Raw genomic sequence first — 21844 nt, 5'->3', positions numbered from 1 at the left:
TAAAATAACCATTATTAGATGGTGGAGTTTTTTTTGGAGGATGGGAAGTTGTAATGTCAGATATTGAGCTTTGGACCTAACAGAAATCCTAGCTTGTCATCTCTGGGCAAGTTAGAAGTTTTAGTTAATTTCTCTTTCCCCTTTTCTCCTTATTATCTTCCCCGCAAGTAGGAAGAAGTGGGGAAGTCCTCAGAAATCTTTCATAAAGGAGGCACTGCATCATCATCTGCAGAGTCAACCAAGCGACCGCAGCCACAGGTTCATCTCGTCTCTGCTGCTTGGCTAAAGATGAACTGACCTGGCAAATGCCATGGCAATGACCCGGAAGTTACCGCTCCTTTCCGTTTGTCTACGGCGCCCCTGTGGTCACACATAGATTGGACAAATGCCACTATTTCTAGCTTTCCTGTGAAAAGTCCAGGCTCATTCACCTATTTTGGCTTTTTATGTTCATAGAAAGAACAAGACATTTGGGAGAATTCTTAGATCCAGAGTCCAGTAGTGTGGCACGTGCAATGAAGTATCGGAAGGATGCATTTTAAAGATGGCGGGCGGGAGAAGTGGATTTTCTTCTTGCAGCTACTGCCACCTTGCCAGAAACTCACTAACTGGCATCTGGATTCAGCTCCTAGTTCCCTTTCTGGCCTCTCTGCTGTATTTTATGCTCCCAAAGATCTTACATTAACACTCCACATTCACATAATTCAACAGTTTTCATATGGATCAGTATTAAAGAGGGTGTTGCATTTTGCAATACAAAAATGCATTATCAGGTGCTGGAGAGGATGTGGAGAAATAGGAACACTTTTACACTGTTGGTGGGACTGTAAACTAGTTCAACCATTGTGGAAGTCAGTGTGGCGATTCCTCAGGGATCTAGAACTAGAAATACCATTTGACACAGCTATCCCATTACTGGTTATATACCCAAAGGACTATAAATCATGCTGCTATAAAGACACATGCACACGTATGTTTATTGTGGCATTATTCACAATAGCAAAGACTTGGAACCAACCCAAATGTCCAACAATGATAGACTGGATTAAGAAAATGTGGCACATATACACCATGGAATACTATGCAGCCATAAAAAATGATGAGTTCATGTCCTTTGTAGGGACATGGATGAAATGGGAAATCATCATTCTCAGTAAACTATCTCAAGAACAAAAAACCAAACACCACATATTCTCACTCATAGGTGGAAATTGAACAATGAGAACACATGGACACAGGAAGGGGAACATCACACTCTGGGGACTGTTGTGGGGTGGGGGGAGGGGGGAGGGATGGCACTGGGAGATATACCTAATGCTAGATGACGAGTTAGTGGGTGCAGCGCTCCAGCAAGGCACATGTATACATATGTAACTAACCTGCACGTTGTGCACATGTACCCTAAAACTTAAAGTATAATAATAAATAAATAAATAAATAACCAAAAACAAAAATGCATTATCATCCTAGCTTAGGGGTGTATTGTCACTGCGCAGGCTCTTTTGTCCAAGACACTGACATTTTCCCCATTTTCTTTGCCTGAGATTTATTTATTTATTTATTTATTTTGAGACAGGGTTTTGCTCTGGTTGCCCAGGATGGAATGCAGTGACACGATCTCTGCTCACCGCAACCTCTGCTTCCCAAGTTCAAGAGATTCTCCTGCCTTAGCCTCCCGAGTAGCTGGGATTACAGGCGCCTGCCACCACGCCCGGCTCATTTTTTGTATTTTTAGTGGAGACAGGGTTTCACCATGTTGGCCACGTTGGTCTTGAACTCCTCGTCTCAGGTAATCCACCCTCCTTGGCCTCCCAAAGTGCTAGGATGACAGGTGTGAGCGACCTAGCCCGGCCTGCCTGAGACTTTTGGAACCTACATGTACACATGGGTTAAAGATCATTTTGTTTTCTTAGTGTCCTCTTGAACATGTCCCAGTACAAATGTCTGGAAACAAAAAATGTGGGTCATTCGGACTCATTTTTTCGTTTTACCATGTCTAATTACTTTTACAAAGTTACTGGTTTTTAGGTATGTTTTCAGCACATTAATAAATGTGTGGATGATTGTTATGACAGAAGAGCTCCAAAAAGATTTTAAATGCTAATGACTGTCAATGTTAAAATAGGCAAGAGTCATCAACATTTATTTGAAGAAATTTCAAACCAGGCGCGGTGGCTCATGCCTGTAATCTCAGCACCTTGGGGGGCTGAGGTAGGAGGATTGTTTGAGGCCAGGAGTTTGAGACGCCCTGGAAAACATAGTGAGACCCCATATCTACAAAAAATTTACAAAATTAGCTAAGCACAGTGGTGCATTGCTGTACACCCCGCTACACAGGAGGCTGAGGCGGTAGGATTGCTTGAGCCCCAGGAATTCGAGGCTGTAGTGAGCTATGATTGCACCACTGCACTCCAGCCTGGGAGGCCGTGGTACACTGTCTCAAAAAAAAAAAAAAAAGAAAATCATGTGAGGTCTTCTTTTGGGGTTGCAGACAAAGGGTTGAGGACTTTTCTGCTTGATTAACGCAAATGTCTCCTCCATAGATATAAACAGAGTAGTGTACATCCACTCCACCTGCTGGCTTTGAAGTTATGGGATTCCTTTGGAAAAGGGAAAATGAAGGGATATTCACATGGTTGCAAAATGTGTGCATGCAGCGCAACTTTTTGTTTTGCATAATTTCAAATGTACACGAATAAAGGCTTCGTAAAATGCAATATTCCTGGGCAGCTGAGAAACCCTTGTGCCGAATTCCTAGTCATGTTGCGATTGCTCTCTGGTCCATGGCAGTTGAAGAAAGACAGAATAAATAAGCCATGTATTCTAGGTGTTGCAGATTTGAATTCAGACTCCTCTATTGGCCATTTTTCCTCCCTTCCAACTTGAAGGCTGCTTTCTTCTTTTTTTCTTGTTCTTTTTTTTTCTTTCTTTCTCTCTCTCTCTTTTTTTTTTTTTTTTTTGATGGAGTTTTGCTCTTGTTGCCCAGGCTGGAATGCAATGGCACAATCTCAGCTCACTGCAACTTCCGCCTCCTGGGTCCAAGTGATTCTCCTGCCTCAGCCTCCCGAGTAGCTGGGATTACAGGCATGCGCCACTACACCCAGCTAATTTTGTATTTTTAGTAAAGATGAGGTTTCTCCTTGTTGGCCAGGCTGGTCTCGAACTCCTGAGCTCAGGTGATCCGCCCGCCTCAGCCTCCCAAAGTCCTGTGATTACAGGCGTGAGCCACCACTCCCAGTCGGCTGCTTTCTTTCCTTCCTGCCTCTCTCATTCTTTTCCATTCTTTTCAAGAGCCAATCTGGCTTCTGCTTCCTTCAAAACCGATTTCTTATTCAGGCTTTCAAATAAATCCATCTTTTAAACTCAATTTATTCAGGTCTGTACAACATGACTTACCCTTCTACATGGTGTGCTGTTTCACAAATGATGTCACGTGTGTTTGTAAATCCTGCCTCCCTGAATTAGAAAATTCGTGAAGGCAAGAATGGCAGAGATGATACATTAAATATTCTCGGCCTCCACCTAATTATTATGTCTCAAACTCTGCGCTATTGATATTTTGGGCTGGATAATTTATTTATTTATTTATTTTCTTGCGACGGAGTCTCGCTTTGTTGCCCAGGCTGGAGTACAGTGGCGCAATCTTGGCTCACTGCAACCTCCGCCTCGCGGGTTCAAGCGATTCTCCTGCCTCAGCCTACTGAATAGCTGGGACTACAGGCGCATGCCACCATGCTCAGCTAATTTTTGTGTTTTTAGTAGAGACGGGGTTTCACCATGTTGACCAGGATGGTCTCGATCTCTTGACCTCATGATCCACCTGCCTCGGCTTCCCAAAGTGCTAGGATTACAGGTGTGAACCACTGCGCCGGCTGATAATTTCTTATTTGTAAGGGGTTGTTCTTTGTATTGTAAGGTGTTTAGGAGCAGCTTGGCCTTATTCAGTAGGTGCCAGTGACACTTCCCCACCAGTCATGACAATCAAAAATGCCTCCAGAGGGGGGGTGCGGTGCCTCACACCTGTGATGCTGGCACTTTGGGAGGCTGAGGTGGGCGGATCACTTGAGACCAGGAGTTCGAGTTCCAGCCTGGCCAACATGGTGAAACCCTGTATCTACTAAAAATACAAAACAAATTAGCTGGGTGCAGTGGCTCACGCCTATAATCCCAGCTATTCAGGAGGCTGAGGTGGGAGGATTGCTTGAACCCAGGAGGCGGAGGCTGCAGGGAGCCGAGATCGTGCCACTGCACTCCAGCCTGGGCTACAGAGTGAGACCCTGTCTTAAAAATATACATTTTTTAATTTGAAATATATATTTTTTATTTGAAATATATTTTTTTATTTCAAATATATATAATGTATATATAATGTGTATATATATATAATGTATATATAATGTATATATAATGTGTATATATATATAATGTGTGTGTGTATATATATATATAATGTGTATATATATGCTTCCAGACATTGCCACCTGGGAACCAAAATGCTCCCAGTTGAAAACCATTGGTCTAGGGATTCGTTTATAGGTAAGGACAAAGTTGCAGTAATAAATACAGATGTCTGAGGTGATTTAGGGCAAGAAAAATGAGAAAAACAATAGCTCTGAAACGTGCTATTGTGAATAGCACAAAATGTGAAAGTTTTCAGTTAGTGAGTCAGACCCAGTTCCAATATCCAGGGATTAAAATTGTATAATATTAACATAAGTTGGTAAAATGTTTCTATTCAATTACAAGGAACTAGAGGAATAACTGAATTCTATCTTATCTTAGCTTTGAACTTCCCTGGGATTGGGTGTCCTGCTGAGGCAGGAGAATTGTTTGAACCTGGAAGGCAGAGGTTGTGATGAGCCGAGATCACGCCACTGCACTCCAGCCTGGGCAACAGAGCAAGACTCCATCTCAAAAAAAAAAAAAAGAAAAGAAAAACAAGGGAACAAACAACAGATACCAGGTCCTTCTTGAGGGTGGAAGGTGAGAGGAGAGGATCAAAAAACTACCTATCAGGTAGTATGCTTATTACCTGGATGATTTAAAAAAGTCTGTGCATGAAATCCCCATGACATGCAACTTACCTATATAACTAACCTGCACATGTAACCCTGAACCTAAAATAAACGTTAAAAAAAGAAGTCTAAGTGAATGGCAGAAAAAAAATTTTTTTTTTTTTTTAGTAAGTGAAATGCTTACTGGAATGTCTAAGAAGTTTGCAATATCATTAGAAACAATACTCTTTTTTGAATGCAGTTCAAAATCTCATGACAGTGAACTTCAATCAAGTATCTAAGGGACTCATAGCTTTCTTTTTCATATTTGATGGTCATGAGCAGAGTAGCTGGTACTGTTGCTGCCCGTTCCTAATTTCCTTTTCAGCCCCCATCCTCTTCTCCAGGAAACTGGTTTCAGCTGAACAGGAAGTGCTCCATCTGGAAGGTGACGCACTGCCCTACCATTGTCGGGGCAATGTGGCCAATAATTGACTGACACAGGCATAAACAAGGCTGGGGCCCTTGACTCAAAGTGAGACCAACTCTGAGGTATGACTCATGCTCCAGCGCTCCCCGGAGATCAGGCTGCAATCACTTCCAGCTGAGACCATAGCCTTACCCTCCAACTTCCCAACCCCATCCTGACTCCCTCACTTTTCTCCCCCAAGCACTCCCTCAGTAAATCATGGGCACCACAATCCTGGTCTCAGGCTCTGCTTTTAGAACACCTGACCTCAATCACTTATTGTCATTTTATAAATAGTAATATTAGTAATAGAATGAGCACAGGTTTATTGTTACTGGAAAATTAAACAAAAGAGATCTGTTTTGAAGATTCTGAAAATCAGAATCTGTTATTTATAAAACCAAGAGTGATCACTTCAGGACACAGAATATCAGAATAGTGTTCTGTTGCTGTGCAGTAGATAGACACACTCTCTTTCCTGGATATATCCATTTAACAAATATTATTAACCCAATCAGTGACCCCAATCTTCTGCTGGATAGTAAACTTACAGAGATAAATGAGACAATGAACTCATCTGATATTGATCCAACATACCAAGTATTACAAATAAAAAGTTAATAACTTTAGGCAAAATGGAACAGAAAGGTCACATCAGAAGGCAACCAGATGGCTTAGAACTGATGATGGAAAGATTTTCTGGCAGCAAAAATTAAATAAACTTCAAATTACTATATTGGTCTATTTATTTATTTTTTTTTTATGAGATAGAGTCTCGCTCTGTCACCCAGGCTGGAGTGCAGTGGCGTGGTCTCGGCTCACTGCAAGCTTCGCCTCCCAGGTTCACACCATTCTCCTGCCTCAGCCTCCTGAGTAGCTGGGACTACAGGCACCCACCACCACGCCTGGCTAATTTTTTTGTATTTTTAGTAGAGACGGGGTTTCACCGTGTTAGCCAGGATGGTCTCTATCTCCTGACCTTGTGATCCACCCGCCTCGGCCTCCCAAAGTGCTGGGATTACAGGTGTGAGCCATCACACCCAGCCAAATTACTATGTTTCTAATGGCTACTTTTAAAATTATTTTATTTTAAATTTTTATCTATTTATTTATTTAGAGACCAGTTATGAGACTGGCTAATTTTTGTATTTTTGGTAGAGACAGGGTTTCACCACGTTGCCCAGGCTAGTCTTGAACTCCTGGGCTCAAGTCATTCACCCACCTCAGCCTCCCAAAGTGCTAGGATTACAGGCATGAACCACCATGCCCAGCCTCTAATGGTTTATTTTTTACAGTTTGGGAAAGTTTTGGCAGCCCTTGTATAGTGAAAAATGTTTGTCTTTAATCAAACACTAAGGGGAACATATAAATTTCTTCCCACTTATAACCTACTACTAATTTTAAAGTCACTTATGCAGTAGAGTGTTAAAATTTTAGCTCAAAGATGTTCATTACAGTGTTGTTTATAGCACTGAAAATTTAGAAATGATACAAACTGAGATTAAATACTTTATGACACATAAACACCCTAGATTATCATGAAGACCTTCAAAAAAAAAGTTTTAAAATATTTGGGGCTAGGTGCAGTAGCTCATGCATGTAATCCCAGCACTTTGAGAGGCTGAGGTGGGTGGATCACCTGAGGTCAGGAGTTTGAGACCAGCCTGGCTAACATGGTGAAACCCCGTCTCTACTAAAAATACAAAAAAAAAATTAGCTGGGTGTGGTGGTGCATGCCGGTAGTCCCAGCTACTCAGGAGGCTGAGACAGGAGAATTGTTTGAGCCCAGGAAGTGGAGGTTGCAGTGAGCAGAGATTGTACCACTGCACTCCAGCCTGGATGACAGAGTGAGACTCCATCTCAAAAAAAAAAAAAGAAAAAGAAAAGAAAAAAAATATATTGAGTGGCTGAATGAAATTTTTAAAAGACCAAACTGTATGCTTCTTACAAGAGACTCACCTCACCATTAAAGACAAACCGACTGAAAGTGAAGGGATGGATAAAGATAGATCATGCAAAGAGAAACCAAAAGTGAGTGGTATAAGTCATACTTATACCAGATAAAATTGATGATAAGTCAAAAACTATCATAACAAAAAGAACCAAAGAAGATCATTAGCTAATGTTAAAGGTATAGCAGTTCAGTGAACCCAGGAGACGGAGCTTGCAGTGAGCCCAGATAGCACCACTGCACTCCAGCCTGGGCGACAGAGCAAGACTCTGTCTCAAAAAAAAAAAAGATATAGCAGTTCAACAAGAGGCTATAACCATCATCAACATATATACACCCAATGCCAAAGCATCCAAATATATAAAGCAAATGTTATTATATCTAAGGGATAGATAGACTGCAATTCAGTACTTATAGGGGACTTTGACATCCCACTTTCAACAATAGACAGATTGTCTAGTCAAGAAATAAACAAATACACATGGATTTAAACTATTCCATAGACCAAATGGGTCTAGCACACATTTACAGGACATTCCAACCAACCAGTGAAGAGTATACTTTCTTCTCAACTATACGTGGAACATTTTCTAGGATAGATCATGTTAGTGTCCATGTAATGTCTTTTTTTTTTTTTTTTTTGAGACTCTCGCTCTGTTGCCCAGGTTGGAGTGCAGTGGCACAATCTCAGCTCACTGCAGCCTCTGCCTCCCAGGTTCATGCCATTCTTCTGCCTTAGCCTCCCGAGTAGCTGGGACTATAGGTGTCTGCCACCATGCACGGCTAATTTTTTTTTTTTTGTATTTTTAGTAGAGATGGGGTTTCACCGTGTTAGCCAGGATGGTCTCAATCTCCTGACCTCATGATCCACCCGCCTGGGCCTCCCAAAGTGCTGGGATTACAGGCGTGAGCCACTGCGCCTGGTCAGAACAAGTCTTAACATATTTAAGAAGATAGAGATCATATCAAGTATCTTTTTGGACCACAGTGGAATAAAACTAAAAATCAACAACTATAAAAACCTTGGAAAACTTAGAGCTATGTGGAAATTAGACCTTATGCTCTTAAATAACTGATGGCTCATTGAAGAAATTAAAAGGGAAATTTAAAAATTCCTTGAGACCAATGAAAATGGAAACACATCATACAGAAACCCCTAACACATAGCAAAAGGAAAGTTCATAGCAATAAACACCCTACCTCAAAAAGAAGAAAGGTTTCTAATAAACAACCCAACTGTGCACCCCGAGGAATTAGAAGAATAAGAACACAGTAAGCCAAAAATTGGTAAAAGGAAGTAAATCATAAGACTCAGAGCATAAATAAACAAAATACGGACGAAAAGCAAGTCAAAAAATCGATGAAAAGAAGAGTTGGTTTTTTTGAAAAGATAAAATTGACAAACCTTTAGCTAGACTAAGAAAATAGAGAAAATACCCAAATAAATGAAATAAATACAATATAATATTATTAACTATAGTCTTTATGATGTACATTAGATTTCTAAACTTATTTTTCCTACGTAACTGCAACTATGTGCCCTTTGACCTACTTCTCTCCATTTCTCCCTCACCTCATCCCTGTTCCTCATAACCGTTATTCTATTCTTTCAGTGTGTTTGATTTTCTCAGATTTCACGTATGAGATCATGCAGTATTTGTCCTTCTGTGCCTGGCTTATTTCATTTAGCATAATGTCCTCTAGGTTCATTCTTGTTGCTGCAAATGGCAGGAATCTCCTTTTGTATGGCCAAATAATATTTTTTTAATGATTTTTCTTTTCAGACACCAATTTAAAAACTGTTATTGATGAGTTTACTTCCATTAGAACCAGTAAAGTATAATTTTAATAATTCTAGTTTGGGAACTATAAAATACTTAAATTTAAAATACTTTTTAGGTTCTAAAATAATTACTTTTCAATGTTTCAATGTTTTTAACTACTTCAGTGTTTGAGGGGGAAGCATAATAGAGGTGGTCAATACATTTTTTTTTTTCTGAGACAGAGTCTCACTCTATCACCCAGGCTGGAGTGCAGTGGCGCGATCTCGGCTCACTGTAAGCTCCGCCTCCCGGATTCAAGCGATTCTCCTGTCTCAGCCTCCCGAGTAGCTGGGACTACAGGCGCCCGCCACCACGCCCGGCTAATTTTTGTATTTTTAGTAGAAACGGGGTTTCATCGTGTTAGCCAGGATGGTCTCAATCTCCTGGTCTCATGATCAGCCTGCTCCGACCTCCCAAAGTGCTGGGATTACAGGCGTGAGCCACAGCGCCCGGCCAATAAATATTTTTTGAGTGAATGGATCTGTAATTTTCTGTACACAATTATTTGGATTATAAGATAGCAAAGTTATTTCACATTATATTTATGGGATTTGCAGCCACTTAGGGTTTTCCATATATAATATCTGTACATATTTATGGGGTACATGTGATATTTTGTTGCATGCAGAGTTTGCAATGATAAAGACAGGGTATTTGGGGTGTCCACCATCTTGATTATTGATCATTTCTAGCTGTTGGAAACATTTCAAGTTTTCTCTGCTAGATATTTTGAAATATGCAATACAGTGTTGCTAACAATAGTCACCCTACTCTACCAGTGAACTTCAGAACGTATTTCTTCTACTCATGCATTTTTTTTTTTTTTTTTTTTTTTGAGATGGAGTCTCGCTCTGTCACCCAGGCTGGAGTGCAGTGGCACGATCTCGGCTCACTGCAAGCTCCACCTCCCGGGTTCACACCATTCTCCTGCCTCAGCCTCCCTAGTAGCTGGGACTACAGGCGCCCACCACCACGCCCGGCTAATTTTTTTGTATTTTTAGTAGAGTCGGGGTTTCACCGGGTGAGCCAGGATGGTCTCAATCTCCTGACCTCGTGATCCGCCCACCTCAGCCTCCCAAAGTGCTGGGATTACAGGCGTGAGCCACCGCGCCGGGCCGCATTTTTTTTTTAATTGTCTCCTTTCTCCCTCTAGCGGAGACATATGAGACCACAAGGGTAAAAAAAATGCACCAAGTATAGCTTGATGTGTGTAGTACAAAAAAAATCCTGCATGGAGGTCACACCTTTATCCACTTACCTTAGAAATATAGAGCTTCTTAAGGTGACTATATTTCAGACCAACATGTAACACCGTTATACAGACAGACAAAGCCTTAGGCAAATCTATCAGGAAAAAACTTTATTCAAGTAGTACAGAATTTATTATCCTGATCTCTCAGAAGAAATTGAGATCAAAATTCTTTCTTTTTACATTCCAAATTGTTGCAGTCCAATGCAGAATGTTGACCATACTTTGGTTGTTGTATCCATCAGCAATTGCTACAAATAAATGCTTCATAACAAATAACTCCTGAAACTCTGTCTGAAAAATGATACTTTCTTGCTGCTCCTCAGTCTGTTTATGGGTTGGCTGAGCAGGTCTGCTGATGTTGGCTGGGCTCTCTCCTGTGATTAAAGCAGCAAGTTGGCATGGTGGCTGGCTAAGGACAACCTCCACCGGTGTAACTGTGGTGACTTACCCTTCATTCTGTGTTTCTCATGTCCCTCCGGCAGGCGGGCTTGGGCATGTTCACATGGTGGGGGTAAGGAAGCAAGGTGAGCAAATGTAATCGTGTAACTGGTAAGAAGGATTACACATACGATTTTGAAACTTATGTTCCAGTCACATTTCCTAACCTTCCACTGGCTGCAGCAAATCTCAAGTCCAACCCCAGAGTCAGACAAGGAGAGAGTTACAAAGTTACAGGAAAGGGATGTGGCTAGATGGAGATCATTATTGGGCCCATTGATGCCATTGACCTATGACAATTGGCTATGGATAGGAGCAGTGCCATCTCTTGCTTCCATCTCTCTAAGAACTATCACCTCTGTATTGAGCACTCTGGATAAGCCAAGCGTTGAAGACTAATTTATCATAGATGAACTCTTGTTCACAAACATGTGTCCCACCTCCCAAGTTAGGCTGCCAAGAATAACAAAGACAGAGCCTCCATCAACTGAGTTTAATATTGTTAACAATTTGTCCAGTGCATGATATGACTGAGCTCATTGAATCCTAACTGCTTACGTGACTCAGAGTAAATATTATTCTAGTCTCTGTAACCCTAAACTAAGTATTCCTGGCATGAAAGGAAGAGAAAAAGGGGAACAAGGCATCTGGAGAAGGAGCTTTATGGTCAAGAGCTCAAAACCCAGCTCAACGACCTATGTGGCTGTGTGATCCTGGGATAGTCACTTAACCTCTCTGAGCTTCAGTTCCCCTGTCTTCAAAATGAAGAGTAATCATTCTAATCATTCATTCATTCATTCATTCAACATATTTATTGAGACGCTACTTAATGCAAATCTCTGTACTTACGAAGCTCACAGTCTATGTTGGAGACACCCAACAAAAAGAGAAATCATAATACAGGGTGAGTAAAAGCATGAAGCTTTTTGGCACACACAAAAATAATGCCAAATTCTACTGTAGGTGATTCAAAGAATGCTTCCTAGCAGAGGGGATGACTACACTGCAACTCAAAGAGACAGAAGACATCAATTGAGTTTTCAGGGAAGTTATTCTAAGAGAAGATGCAAAGGGTCCAAGTCAAGAAGAAGACATTTCTCTCTGGCTTTAAAGACAAGCTCTGCTGTCAGCATGGCAAACAGAAGAATGTTCTACAATAGTGCTTTTCAGACACCCATGGTTATACTCATCCCCTGGGGATTTTGTTAACATGAAAGTCCTGATCTAGGAGGTCTGGAGTGGGGTCTGACATTCTTCTTTGCTTTTCTAACAAGCTCTCAGGTGATGCTGATGATCCAGGGACCACGCTTTGGATTGGGAGGTTTTAGAGTGCCCATAGAAGTGAAAATACCTGCATTTAAACCTTCATCTTCTCTCCCAAGCTCGAGAATTTAAGGATGGTGGCCGGGCGCAGTGGCTCATGCCTGTAATCCCAGCACTTTGGGAGGGTGAGGCGGGTGGATCATCTGAGGTCAGGAGTGCAAGATCAGCCTGGCCAACATGCTGAAACTCCATCTCTACTAAAAATACAAAAATTAGCCAGGCGTGGTGGTGCACGCCTGCAGTCCAGCTACTTGGGAGGCTGAGGCAGGAGAATCACTTGCACCCGGGAGGCAGAGGTTGCAATGAGCCGAGATCATGCCACTGCACTCTGGCCTGGGCAACAGACCGAGACTCTGTCAAAAAAAAAAAAAAAAAATTAAGGATAGGTAGCGATAACTGTGACAGAGAAAATCCTAAATCCTAGCCAAGTCATTAGAAAGTTTCTAGAAAACAGGGAGGTCTTGGTTACCTGAAGGACCTCAGGAAACCAAAGCACTTTCCAAAGGTTGTTGTCACCAAGTGCTTCAACCCTCCAGGGAGTGCTAGAATTCTGCTACATCAAACATCCCCCTACTTACCAACACAACTATTTTTAAGTGTTTGTGCCAAAGTAGCTTATCTGTCTATGTGCCATCTTGGTTCCCTGGGACTCTCATTACAGTTTTACTGACCATTTCTTTAAAATCACAAAGAGTCTTTATCCTAGGGTAAATCAGTCAGACAGGCGACAAATCATTTATTGAGAGGTTCTCTGTGTCAGGCGTATGATAGGCGCTGGAGGGGCACGCTTAGAACCATGCACCAACAAGGGCAGGAGAAAACAAAATGGTAGCCAGGTGTTCTTGGTCATGCCACTGAATTTGGGTCTGTTCTCAGAAACTCTGGAATTGAAGAAGTTGCAGAGCACGAAGATAAAATGGTCGTTTGGAGCAGAAATGCCTGATTTCTCATCAGTGCATACAACCACAGGAAGACGGCCCCCAACATTCTTCCCCAGAGGGTTCTGGGGCTGGTGGGATCCTCATTTCCATGTTAAGCTGAGAAGAGATTTCAGGGTAGGCTCCTGCAGGAAACTACTGTCCTCAACTGTGGCTCCATAGCATATTTGAAAGCAAGAAAGGACTTTAACCCTGTGAGAGAGAAAAGAATTTCCTCAGAGTCTGCAGCAGAATTAATACAAACGTGATTCCAAGGGTCATGTCTACAGGGACAGAAGTATTAAAAATACAGTAACAAAGACTAGAAGGATAAATATTAAAATGTTAAATGCGATTGTCCCTAGTGTGGCAGGCAGAGTTGGAAAACCCAAAAGCCATTCTCAACCTCCTCAGCATTGACAGCGCCCACTCTGGACTTTAGGAAGCCAAAATATGAGTGGTCACATGATACACTTCTGACCAATTAGGTAAAGGGAAATCTGAGAGTTTTCTGGGCTTTCGTTTACTGTTAAAGACAGAGACATGAAAGAAGGGCTTTCTGGTCCTGTCCATCCCTCTTCTTCTTGACTTGAACATAGTCATGATGTCTGGAGCTGTGGCAGCCATATTGCAACCATGAAAATACAATAAAATGTCAACATGTTGATGGTGGAATGGAAAACTGGGGAAAACCCAGATTCTTAGTTTAGAGCCTTTACAACACCACTAAGCATAGAACCAGCAACACCAGCAATATTCGCAACACCTAATTCTGGACTTCTTGCAAGGAAAATCATTTCCTTATTTAATTAAGCCACTGGATCTAAGGTGCTTGCATCCAAAAATATGACTCACTGGGATCTGTATGTGATGGGATAATGGGAAATTTTATTTGTTTTCAATGCTTACAAATGTTTTCTAAAATGTTCTATACCTATACTGTCTTTTTCATTAAAACTATAGTAAACTTCATTATGTTTAAAAATGTATTGCCAAGAGAATATGTCATCCATGATATGGGCAATTTTTCCAGTGGGGTGATTCCTGTGGCTCATTCTGAAATCACTGGACTTAACCTCTATGACATTCGGTTTCCTCATAATGAAAATAGACCAGCCGGGCATGGTGGCTCACACCTGTAATCCCAGAACTTTGGGAGGCTGAGGCAGGTGGATCACCTGAGGTCAGGAGTTCGAGACCAACCTGGCCAACATCATGAAACCCTGTCTCTACTAAAAATACAAAATTTATCTGGGTGTGCTGGCGGGCGCCTGTAATCCCAGCTACTTGGGAGGCTGAGGCAGGAAAATCGCTTGAACCCAGGAGGCAGAGGTTGCAATAAGCCAAGATCACACCACTGCCCTCCAGCCTGGGTTACAGAGCGAGACTCCATCTCAAAAAAAAAAAAGAAAAAAAGAAAGAAAGAAAGAAAAAAGAAAATAGAGCAATGATACCTACCTCACTGGACTTCTGCAAGGCTTAACACTGAGATCCTGCTATGTCCGAGGCACTCTTCCAACCCCATTGCATACTAGTTCATCTAATATCTAGTATAACCTTCCAAGGTAAGGATTACCATTATCCCCATTTTATCAGTGAGGAAACTAAGCTATTGAATTATTATTTACTCAGAAAATACTCACTAAGAACTTACTGTGTGCTAGACAGCATTTTAGGGGCGTGGAATACATTGTTAAAAAAAATAAGACATTCTAGTGGGAAAACCAGCTTTGCCTCCATTTGCATATTCATTCCAATATTTCAATATTCCTGAAAATCTACATATATAAATGTTATCCATAATACATAAAAATTTTCTCTATATAAATATACATGTGAAGATATCTATATTTATTTAATTAATTTTTTTTTGAGACGGAGTTTCGCTCTTTTTGCCCAGGCTGGAGTGCAATGGCACAATCTCTGCTCACTGCAACCTCCGCCTCTTGGGTTCAAGCAATTCTCCTGCCTCAGCCTCATGAGTAGCTGGGATTACAGACACCTGCCACCATGCCCAGCTAATTTTGTATTTTTAATAGAGACGGGGGTTTTGCCATGTTGGCCAGGTTGGTCTCGAACTCCTGGCCTCAGGTAATCTGCCCACCTTGGCCTCCCAAAGTGTTGGGATTACAGGTGTGAGCCACCACGCCCAGCCGGTATATATATTTAAACTTACATCTTACATTTATATGTATGTAATATTATACATTATATGTATATAATAAGTGTATATAAATGTATTTTATAAACATAACATATAAATATGTATTATTTTTAATATGTTACATAATTCATATACAAATGTATCTATGTAAATCTGTTATAAATTATATATGTCTTATTCTTGAAATTTTATTTAAATAGAGAGATAGATAGATAATGTGTGTGTGTCTGCTAATATATACATATAAATCCCCAGTCTTCAACTCCACACTTCATCCATGAGCTAACTAGGGTGGGCACCCTCAGCTCCCATTCAGTACCCAACACGTGGCAGAGCTGAGTGTCACCAAGAGGCCGGCACCTCCCTCGACCAGCACCCGCAGGGAGCATGCAGTCTCTCACCGTCTTGGAAGCGGATGGCATGGAGGACAGCAAGATCCTTGAGGTCTGGGACTGGGAGCTGGGCTTCGTCTTCCCAGTGATCCACCTCTTGTATTCTTCTCGTACCTGGAGAAGGAGACACATCATCCAGATGCAGGGAAATGGTCCAGTGACAGGGATGTTGGGTGGAGGGATGCGGTGGGGAAGGGGGGAGAGGGGGATGGGAGGAGGGGGATGGGGAGGGCAGCAGCTACACACCTGGCCATTGAGCAGACAGTGGATCAGGAAGATGAAGGCCCCCTGCAGGCTGTTGATAATGGTGAACAGGTAAGCCATGACACCTGCCACAGGTCCAATCTGAAAAATGCCCAGCACCCAGGAGCAGCCCAGGATGAAGAGCTGGGCAAAGGCCTTGAAGGTCAGTAACCTGGGGAGAAGATGTACAGCATGTAAGGCTCTGGGAGGTGGCTATTGTCCTTGCAGGCCACACTTCCAGGAATGGTCTGAGGTGGCCACTCTCCAATTTGCCACCTAGGTGTGGACAAATGTAGGGTGGGGTCTCCAAGCCTAGATGTTGCAAAATCAAATCCTATAGACATTTAAATGTAATCAGGCTGGGTGCGGTGGCTCAAGCCTGTAATCCCAGCACTTTGGGAGGCCGAGGTGGGCGGGTCACCTGAGGACAGAAGTTCGAGACCAGCCTGGCCAACATGGTGAAAACCCATCTCTACTAAAAATACAAAAATTAGCTGGGTGTGGTGGTGGGTGCTTGTAATCCCAGCACTTTGGGAGGCCAAGGCTGGTGGATCACCTGAGGACAGGAGTTCGAGCCCAGCCTGGCTAACATGGTGAAAACCCGTCTCTACTAAAAATAGAAAAATTAGCCGGGCATGGTGGCAGATGCCTGTAATCCCAGCTACCCAGGAGGCTGAGGCAGGAGAATCGCTTGAACCTGGGAGGCGGAGGTTGCAGTGAGTCGAGACCGTGCCACTGCCCTCTAGCCTGGGCGAGAGAGAGACTCTGTCTCAAAAAAAAAAAAAATAATAAGGATTTGCCACTAGATAGTGGCGGTCACTGCCCAACACTGTGAATGTACGAAAAGCCACCGAGTTACACGCTTTAAAATGGTTAAAATGGTGAATTTCATCTGATGTGAAACTTATTGCTTACATTTTCTGCTATGAGTATGTGTATGTATCAACTTTGTTTTACCTTTTTGTCTTTTTTTTTTTTGGAGATGGAGTGTCACTCTGTCACCCAGGCTGGAGTGCAGTGGCGTGATCTTGGCTCACTGCAAGCTCCGCCTCCTGGGTTTGAGTTATTCTCCTGCCTCAGCCTCCCAAGTAGCTGGGACTACAGGCGCCCACCACCATGCCCGGCTAATTTTTTGTATTTTTAGTAGAGACAGGGTTTCACCATGTTAGCCAGGATGGTCTTGACCTCCTGACCTCGTGATCCACCTGCCTCAGCCTCCCAAAGTGCTGGGAATACAGGCATGAGCCACCACACCAGGCCTCCTTTTTGACTTTTGTACTAACTTTTCAAACATATTTAAAATGGATAAGGGATTGGATACCAAAGAAAAAAGAAGCAAAGAATGTTATTAGGTTACTGACAATAAAACCTAGATGATGGTTGCTGAAGTTTCTTAAAATGAACAGTAGTTGAGTGGGGAAGTTACGAAACACAATTGATCTGTAAAAATATTTAAGAAGTCCCAAATCCCTAATATAAAACATGTATAACAAAAGTAATGAGATAGAATATTTCACGCATTAAATCAGCAGAAAATACATCAAAAACAATAAACTCCAGTGTTGACAATGTTGCAAGTAAATAGGTATTCTCACCGTCGGAAACAAATTTTCTGAAAATCAATTTACGACGCACATTCTAAAAGCATTACAGTCCAACCTACTCTTCAGGCAGTTGGATTTGGGTAGTTTCATGTTTAGTGTTGTAATTAAATAACCACGGTGTGGAAGGATTTACCTACAAGGGTGCTCAAGGCAGTATTGTTTATACAGAGAACAAACCAAAACCAAAAACACACAGAAGCAAATTAAGTGTCCATGAATATGGTATGACTTAAATACAATGTGCTACAAATTTACACCATATTGTAGAATAATATCTAATTAAGTCAGAAATCATCAGGACATTCTCGAGAGAAAAAAAACCATAAAAAACCAAATAGTATGATTCAGTTTCTTGTAAATGTGCACATATAAGTATGCACAGAGAAAAATTAGACAGTTTATTAATAGTTGTAATATATGAAACACTCACTGTTCCTAGTAGCAGTGCTAAATGCTTTGTAAGGCACCTAAAATAAGCAATGTTAATATCCCCATTCTGTAGGTGAGGCAAATGGGCTTCTGAGAGGTTACGTAACTAATGCCTAAGGTCACACAGCTCGTAAATAGTTGAGCTGGACTTTAAGCCTCCAGATCTAGATGGTGTGATATGCTAAACAGACCTCATCACCTCTGTCTCAGGCATAGGACCCAGCACACAAAAAGTGCTCAAAGAACTTTTCTGGGAAGAAGAAAGAGGAAATTAAAAGAGGAGGGGAGGTGAAAGAGGGCTTTACCTGGTGTCTTTTAGCGTTGAGACTTCGGCATTAACACTGGAAAGCCTCTGCCTCAGGATCCACAAGGTCCAGGTCAGGAGAAGGGAGTTGATCTGCAAAGTCAAGCAGAAGGATGGAGAGACTGGATATACAAATAGACAAGGGCCAGAACACCTATAAAAAGAGAACTCTGGGCTGGGCGTGGTGGCTCACGTCTGTAATCCCAGCACTTTGGGAGGCTGAGGCAGGCAGATCTCTTGAGGTCAGGAATTCAAGACCAGCCTGGCAAACATGATGAAACCTGTCTATACTAAAATACAAAAAAAAAAAAAAAAAATTAGCCATGCATGGTGGTGGATGCCTGTAATCCCAGCTACTCAGGAGGCTGAGGCAGGGGAATCACTTGAACCTGGGCGGCAGAGGTTGCAGACAGCTGAGATTGCGCTACTGCACTCCAGCCTGGCAACAGAGTGAGACTCCATCTCAAAAAAAAAAAAAAAAATACAAAAATTAAATTAGGCAGGTGTGGTGGTGCACACCTGTAATCCCAGCTACTTGGGAGGCTGAGGCATGAGAATCACTTGAACCTGGGAGGCAGAGGTTGCAGTGAGCTGAGATTGTGCCACTGCACTCCAGCCTGGCAACAGAGCAAGACTCTGTCTCAAAAAAAAAAAAAAAAAAAAAAAGAAGAATTCTGACCCACGATTTATAGCAACCAATCCAGAAAGCCAAAGAATGACCCCTGCAGCAATTGAACCAAGACAGCAGGACTTAGTTAGTAATTGACAGCTTCCTTAATTTTTGTCCCTACTTCCAACTTAGGACCAACAGGTAGAAGCCAATAGGTACCCCTAACCAATCACACAGGATACCCCGCTCCTAGTTAGCCACCTACAGCTTGCCCATCCGTGCAACAGCCTCCAAGCAGGACTTACCTGTAGCCTTCTCTTTTTTTCCTCTATAAACCTTCCCCACTTCTCTGCCTGCCTTTGAGTCTGAGCCAACGCGAGTGATGATGGTAGCTGACTCTCGTACTACTGGACTACGGAAATCTCGGAATAAACAGCCTTTGCTTGTTCTCAATGGTACGGTCTCTGTTTATTTTCCCAAAGTGCATCCAGTATGTTAGGACATAGACTGCGAACTTGAGTGGAGTTTATTATCTTGAGTTTATTATCTTCTAAAGCCCTCCCTCAAAAGCATCCGTGAGCAAGATATACATACACCTGGGGCAGGGTCTGTTCACCCATGGCGATACTGACATTTGGGTCAGACCATTCTTGGTGTGTGGGGGCAGCGGGGAGAAGGGGGCTGCCTTGTGCACGGTAGGATGTTAACCAGCATCCCTGGCTTCTACGCACTAAATGGCAGTAGAACCCGCCTCTCTAGTTGTAACAACCAAAAATGTCTTCTGGTCGGGAGCGGTGGCTCATGCCTGTAATCCCAGCATATTGGGAGACCAAGGTGGGTGGATCACCTGAGGTCAGGAGTTCGAGACCAGCCTGACCAACATGGAGAAACCCCATCTCCACTAAAAATACAAAATTAGCTGGCCGTGGTGGTGCATGCCTGTAATCCCAGCTACTGCAGAGGCTGAGGCAGGAGAATCGCTTGAACCTGGGAGGCAGAGCTTTCAATGAGCAGAGATCATGCCATTGTACTCCAGCCTGGGCAACAAGAGAGAAACTCTGTCTCAAAAAAAAAAAAAAAAAAAAAAAGTCTTCACACTTTGCCAACTTCCCCTTAGAGGGAAAACTGCACCAGTGGAGAATCACGGCCCCAGGGGAATTATTTTTTCCAGATGAGTAGAACTAACAAGAAAGCCCAATGTCCTTGAAGATTTGGGAATGGGTAAGATAAACATTGCATTACTATTATTATTGAGACGGAGTCTCGCTCTTGTCTCCCAGGCTGGAGTGCAATGGCGCAACCTCGGCTCACAGTAACCTCTGTCTCCCAGGTTCAAGCAATTCTCCTGCCTCAGCCTCCTGAGTAGCTGGGATTACAGGCGCGGGCCACCACACCTGGCTAAATTTTGTATTTTTAGTAGAGACGGAGTTTCACCATGTTGGCCGGGCTGGTCTCGGACTCCTGACCCGAAGTGATCCGCCTGCCTTGGCCTCCCAAAGTGCTGGGATTACAGGCATGAGCCACCATGTCTGGCCAACATCATCATAATTATTATTTCCATGATTGTTCATACCTAATATTTACTGCACTCTTGGCAATGCCTGGCATTGTACTAAGCATCTCACACACATGGTTTGTTCATCATCACCACCACCTCCATGAGAGAGGTCTAGAGGGGAGAACTTGGCATTTCAAGGAAGTAGAAAGTTGGCTGGTACAGCCAGAGGGCCGAGCAGGCAGGAAAAAGCCAGAAAGGGACCCTAGGGAAGTTGGGTAGGGCCAGGCAGTGAAGGATCTGAGGTGTCAGGCTCAGGGAGTGGACATCACCCTGAGTGCAATGGAGAAGCTATAGAACAGTTTCACGCAGAAGAGCATCAGGATCAACTTTGAGTTTTAGGAATCTCACTCTGAAAATCCCTCTCACTACAAAACACCAAAAATGCTGGAGGAACCCCAACAGATAGCCTTTTAAATTTATTTATTTATTTATTTTTATTTTATTTTTTGAGACCAAGTCTTGCTCTGTCACCCAGGCTGGAGTGCAGTGGCGCCATCTCGGCTCACTGCAAGCTGCACCGCCCAGGTTCATGCCATTCTCCTGCCTCAGCCTCCTGAGTAGCTGGGACTACAGGCGTGCACCACCACGCCTGGCTGATTTTTTGTATTTTTAGTGGAGACAGGGTTTCACCATGTTAGCCAGGATGGTCTCGATCTCCTGACCTCGTGATCCGCCTGCCTCAGCCTCCCAAAGTGCTGGGATTACAGGCATAAACCACCACGCCCGGCCCAGAATTTTATTTTCTAGTGCACCCTTTCAATGAGAATGGGGTCTTTATTTTATTTGGTGGACTCTACACCTTCTTCAGACCCTAGGGCTTGCCCCTCCCACTCCACAAATGACCATTCAATCTCCAAGGTTTTAGATTCTTGATTTTAGGAAATACCCTTAGGGCAGCTACAGCATTCTGGTTCATTACTGCTGTGTAATTTATGGCCTCTGAAGATTTGTTTTTATGTTCTTACGAGCTTAAGAGGCTGTCTGTTGGGGCCAGGCGCCCCAAGACCTTATTTGGAAATAGAATCTTTACAGAAATAATCAAGTTAAGATGAACTCATTAGGGCAGACCCTAATCTGACTGAAATATGACTAGTGTTCCTTTTTTTTTTTTTTTTTTTGAGAGAGTCTCCCTCTGTCACCCAGGCTGGAGTGCAGTGATGTTATCTCGGCTCACTGCAACCTCCCCCTCCAGGGGTCAAGTTATTCTTGTGCCTCAGCCTCCCGAGGCTGGGACTATTGGTGCCTGCCACCACGCCTGGCTCATTTTTTGAATTTTTTAGTAGAGACAGGGTTTTGCCATGTTGGCCAGGCTGGTCTCGAACTCCTGACTTCAGGTGATCCACCCGCCTCGGCCTCCCAAAATGCTGGGATTA

At 42.8% G+C, this 21844-nt stretch overlaps 2 protein-coding genes across 4 annotated transcripts in view; one reads left to right on the top strand and one right to left on the bottom strand.

Moving 5' to 3' along the window:
* Positions 1 to 3549, top strand: part of LOC100967790 (putative adhesion G protein-coupled receptor E4P) — a 47396-nt gene extending 43847 nt beyond the window's left edge. Inside the window, exon 17 of one of the 3 annotated variants that reach the window (XM_008972680.4) lies at positions 172 to 3549. In XM_008972680.4, coding sequence (XP_008970928.1) covers positions 172 to 297 — 126 coding nt within the window. In that variant the 3' untranslated portion in view covers positions 298 to 3549. Of the gene's footprint in view, positions 1 to 168 lie in introns of all 3 variants that reach the window. The other 2 variants (XM_003819356.5, XM_008972681.4) reach the window with 2 other exon arrangements.
* A 9420-nt stretch (positions 3550 to 12969) lies between these two features.
* ADGRE1 (adhesion G protein-coupled receptor E1) overlaps positions 12970 to 21844 on the bottom strand; it is a 51958-nt gene continuing 43083 nt past the window's right edge. Inside the window, exons 18-21 of the mRNA XM_003819352.4 lie at positions 18305 to 18396; positions 15970 to 16138; positions 15733 to 15837; positions 12970 to 13380 (exon numbers count right to left, since the gene is read on the bottom strand). Of these exons, the coding sequence (XP_003819400.4) occupies positions 13375 to 13380; positions 15733 to 15837; positions 15970 to 16138; positions 18305 to 18396 (372 nt within the window). The 3' untranslated portion in view covers positions 12970 to 13374. The remainder of the gene's footprint in view (positions 13381 to 15732; positions 15838 to 15969; positions 16139 to 18304; positions 18397 to 21844) is intronic.

Source organism: Pan paniscus, chromosome 20 (assembly GCF_029289425.2).
Source record: "Pan paniscus chromosome 20, NHGRI_mPanPan1-v2.0_pri, whole genome shotgun sequence".
Classification (NCBI taxonomy): Eukaryota; Metazoa; Chordata; class Mammalia; order Primates; family Hominidae; genus Pan; species Pan paniscus.
The sequence above is the reverse complement of the archived record's forward strand: the minus strand, read 5'-3'. Positions and strand labels throughout refer to the sequence as shown.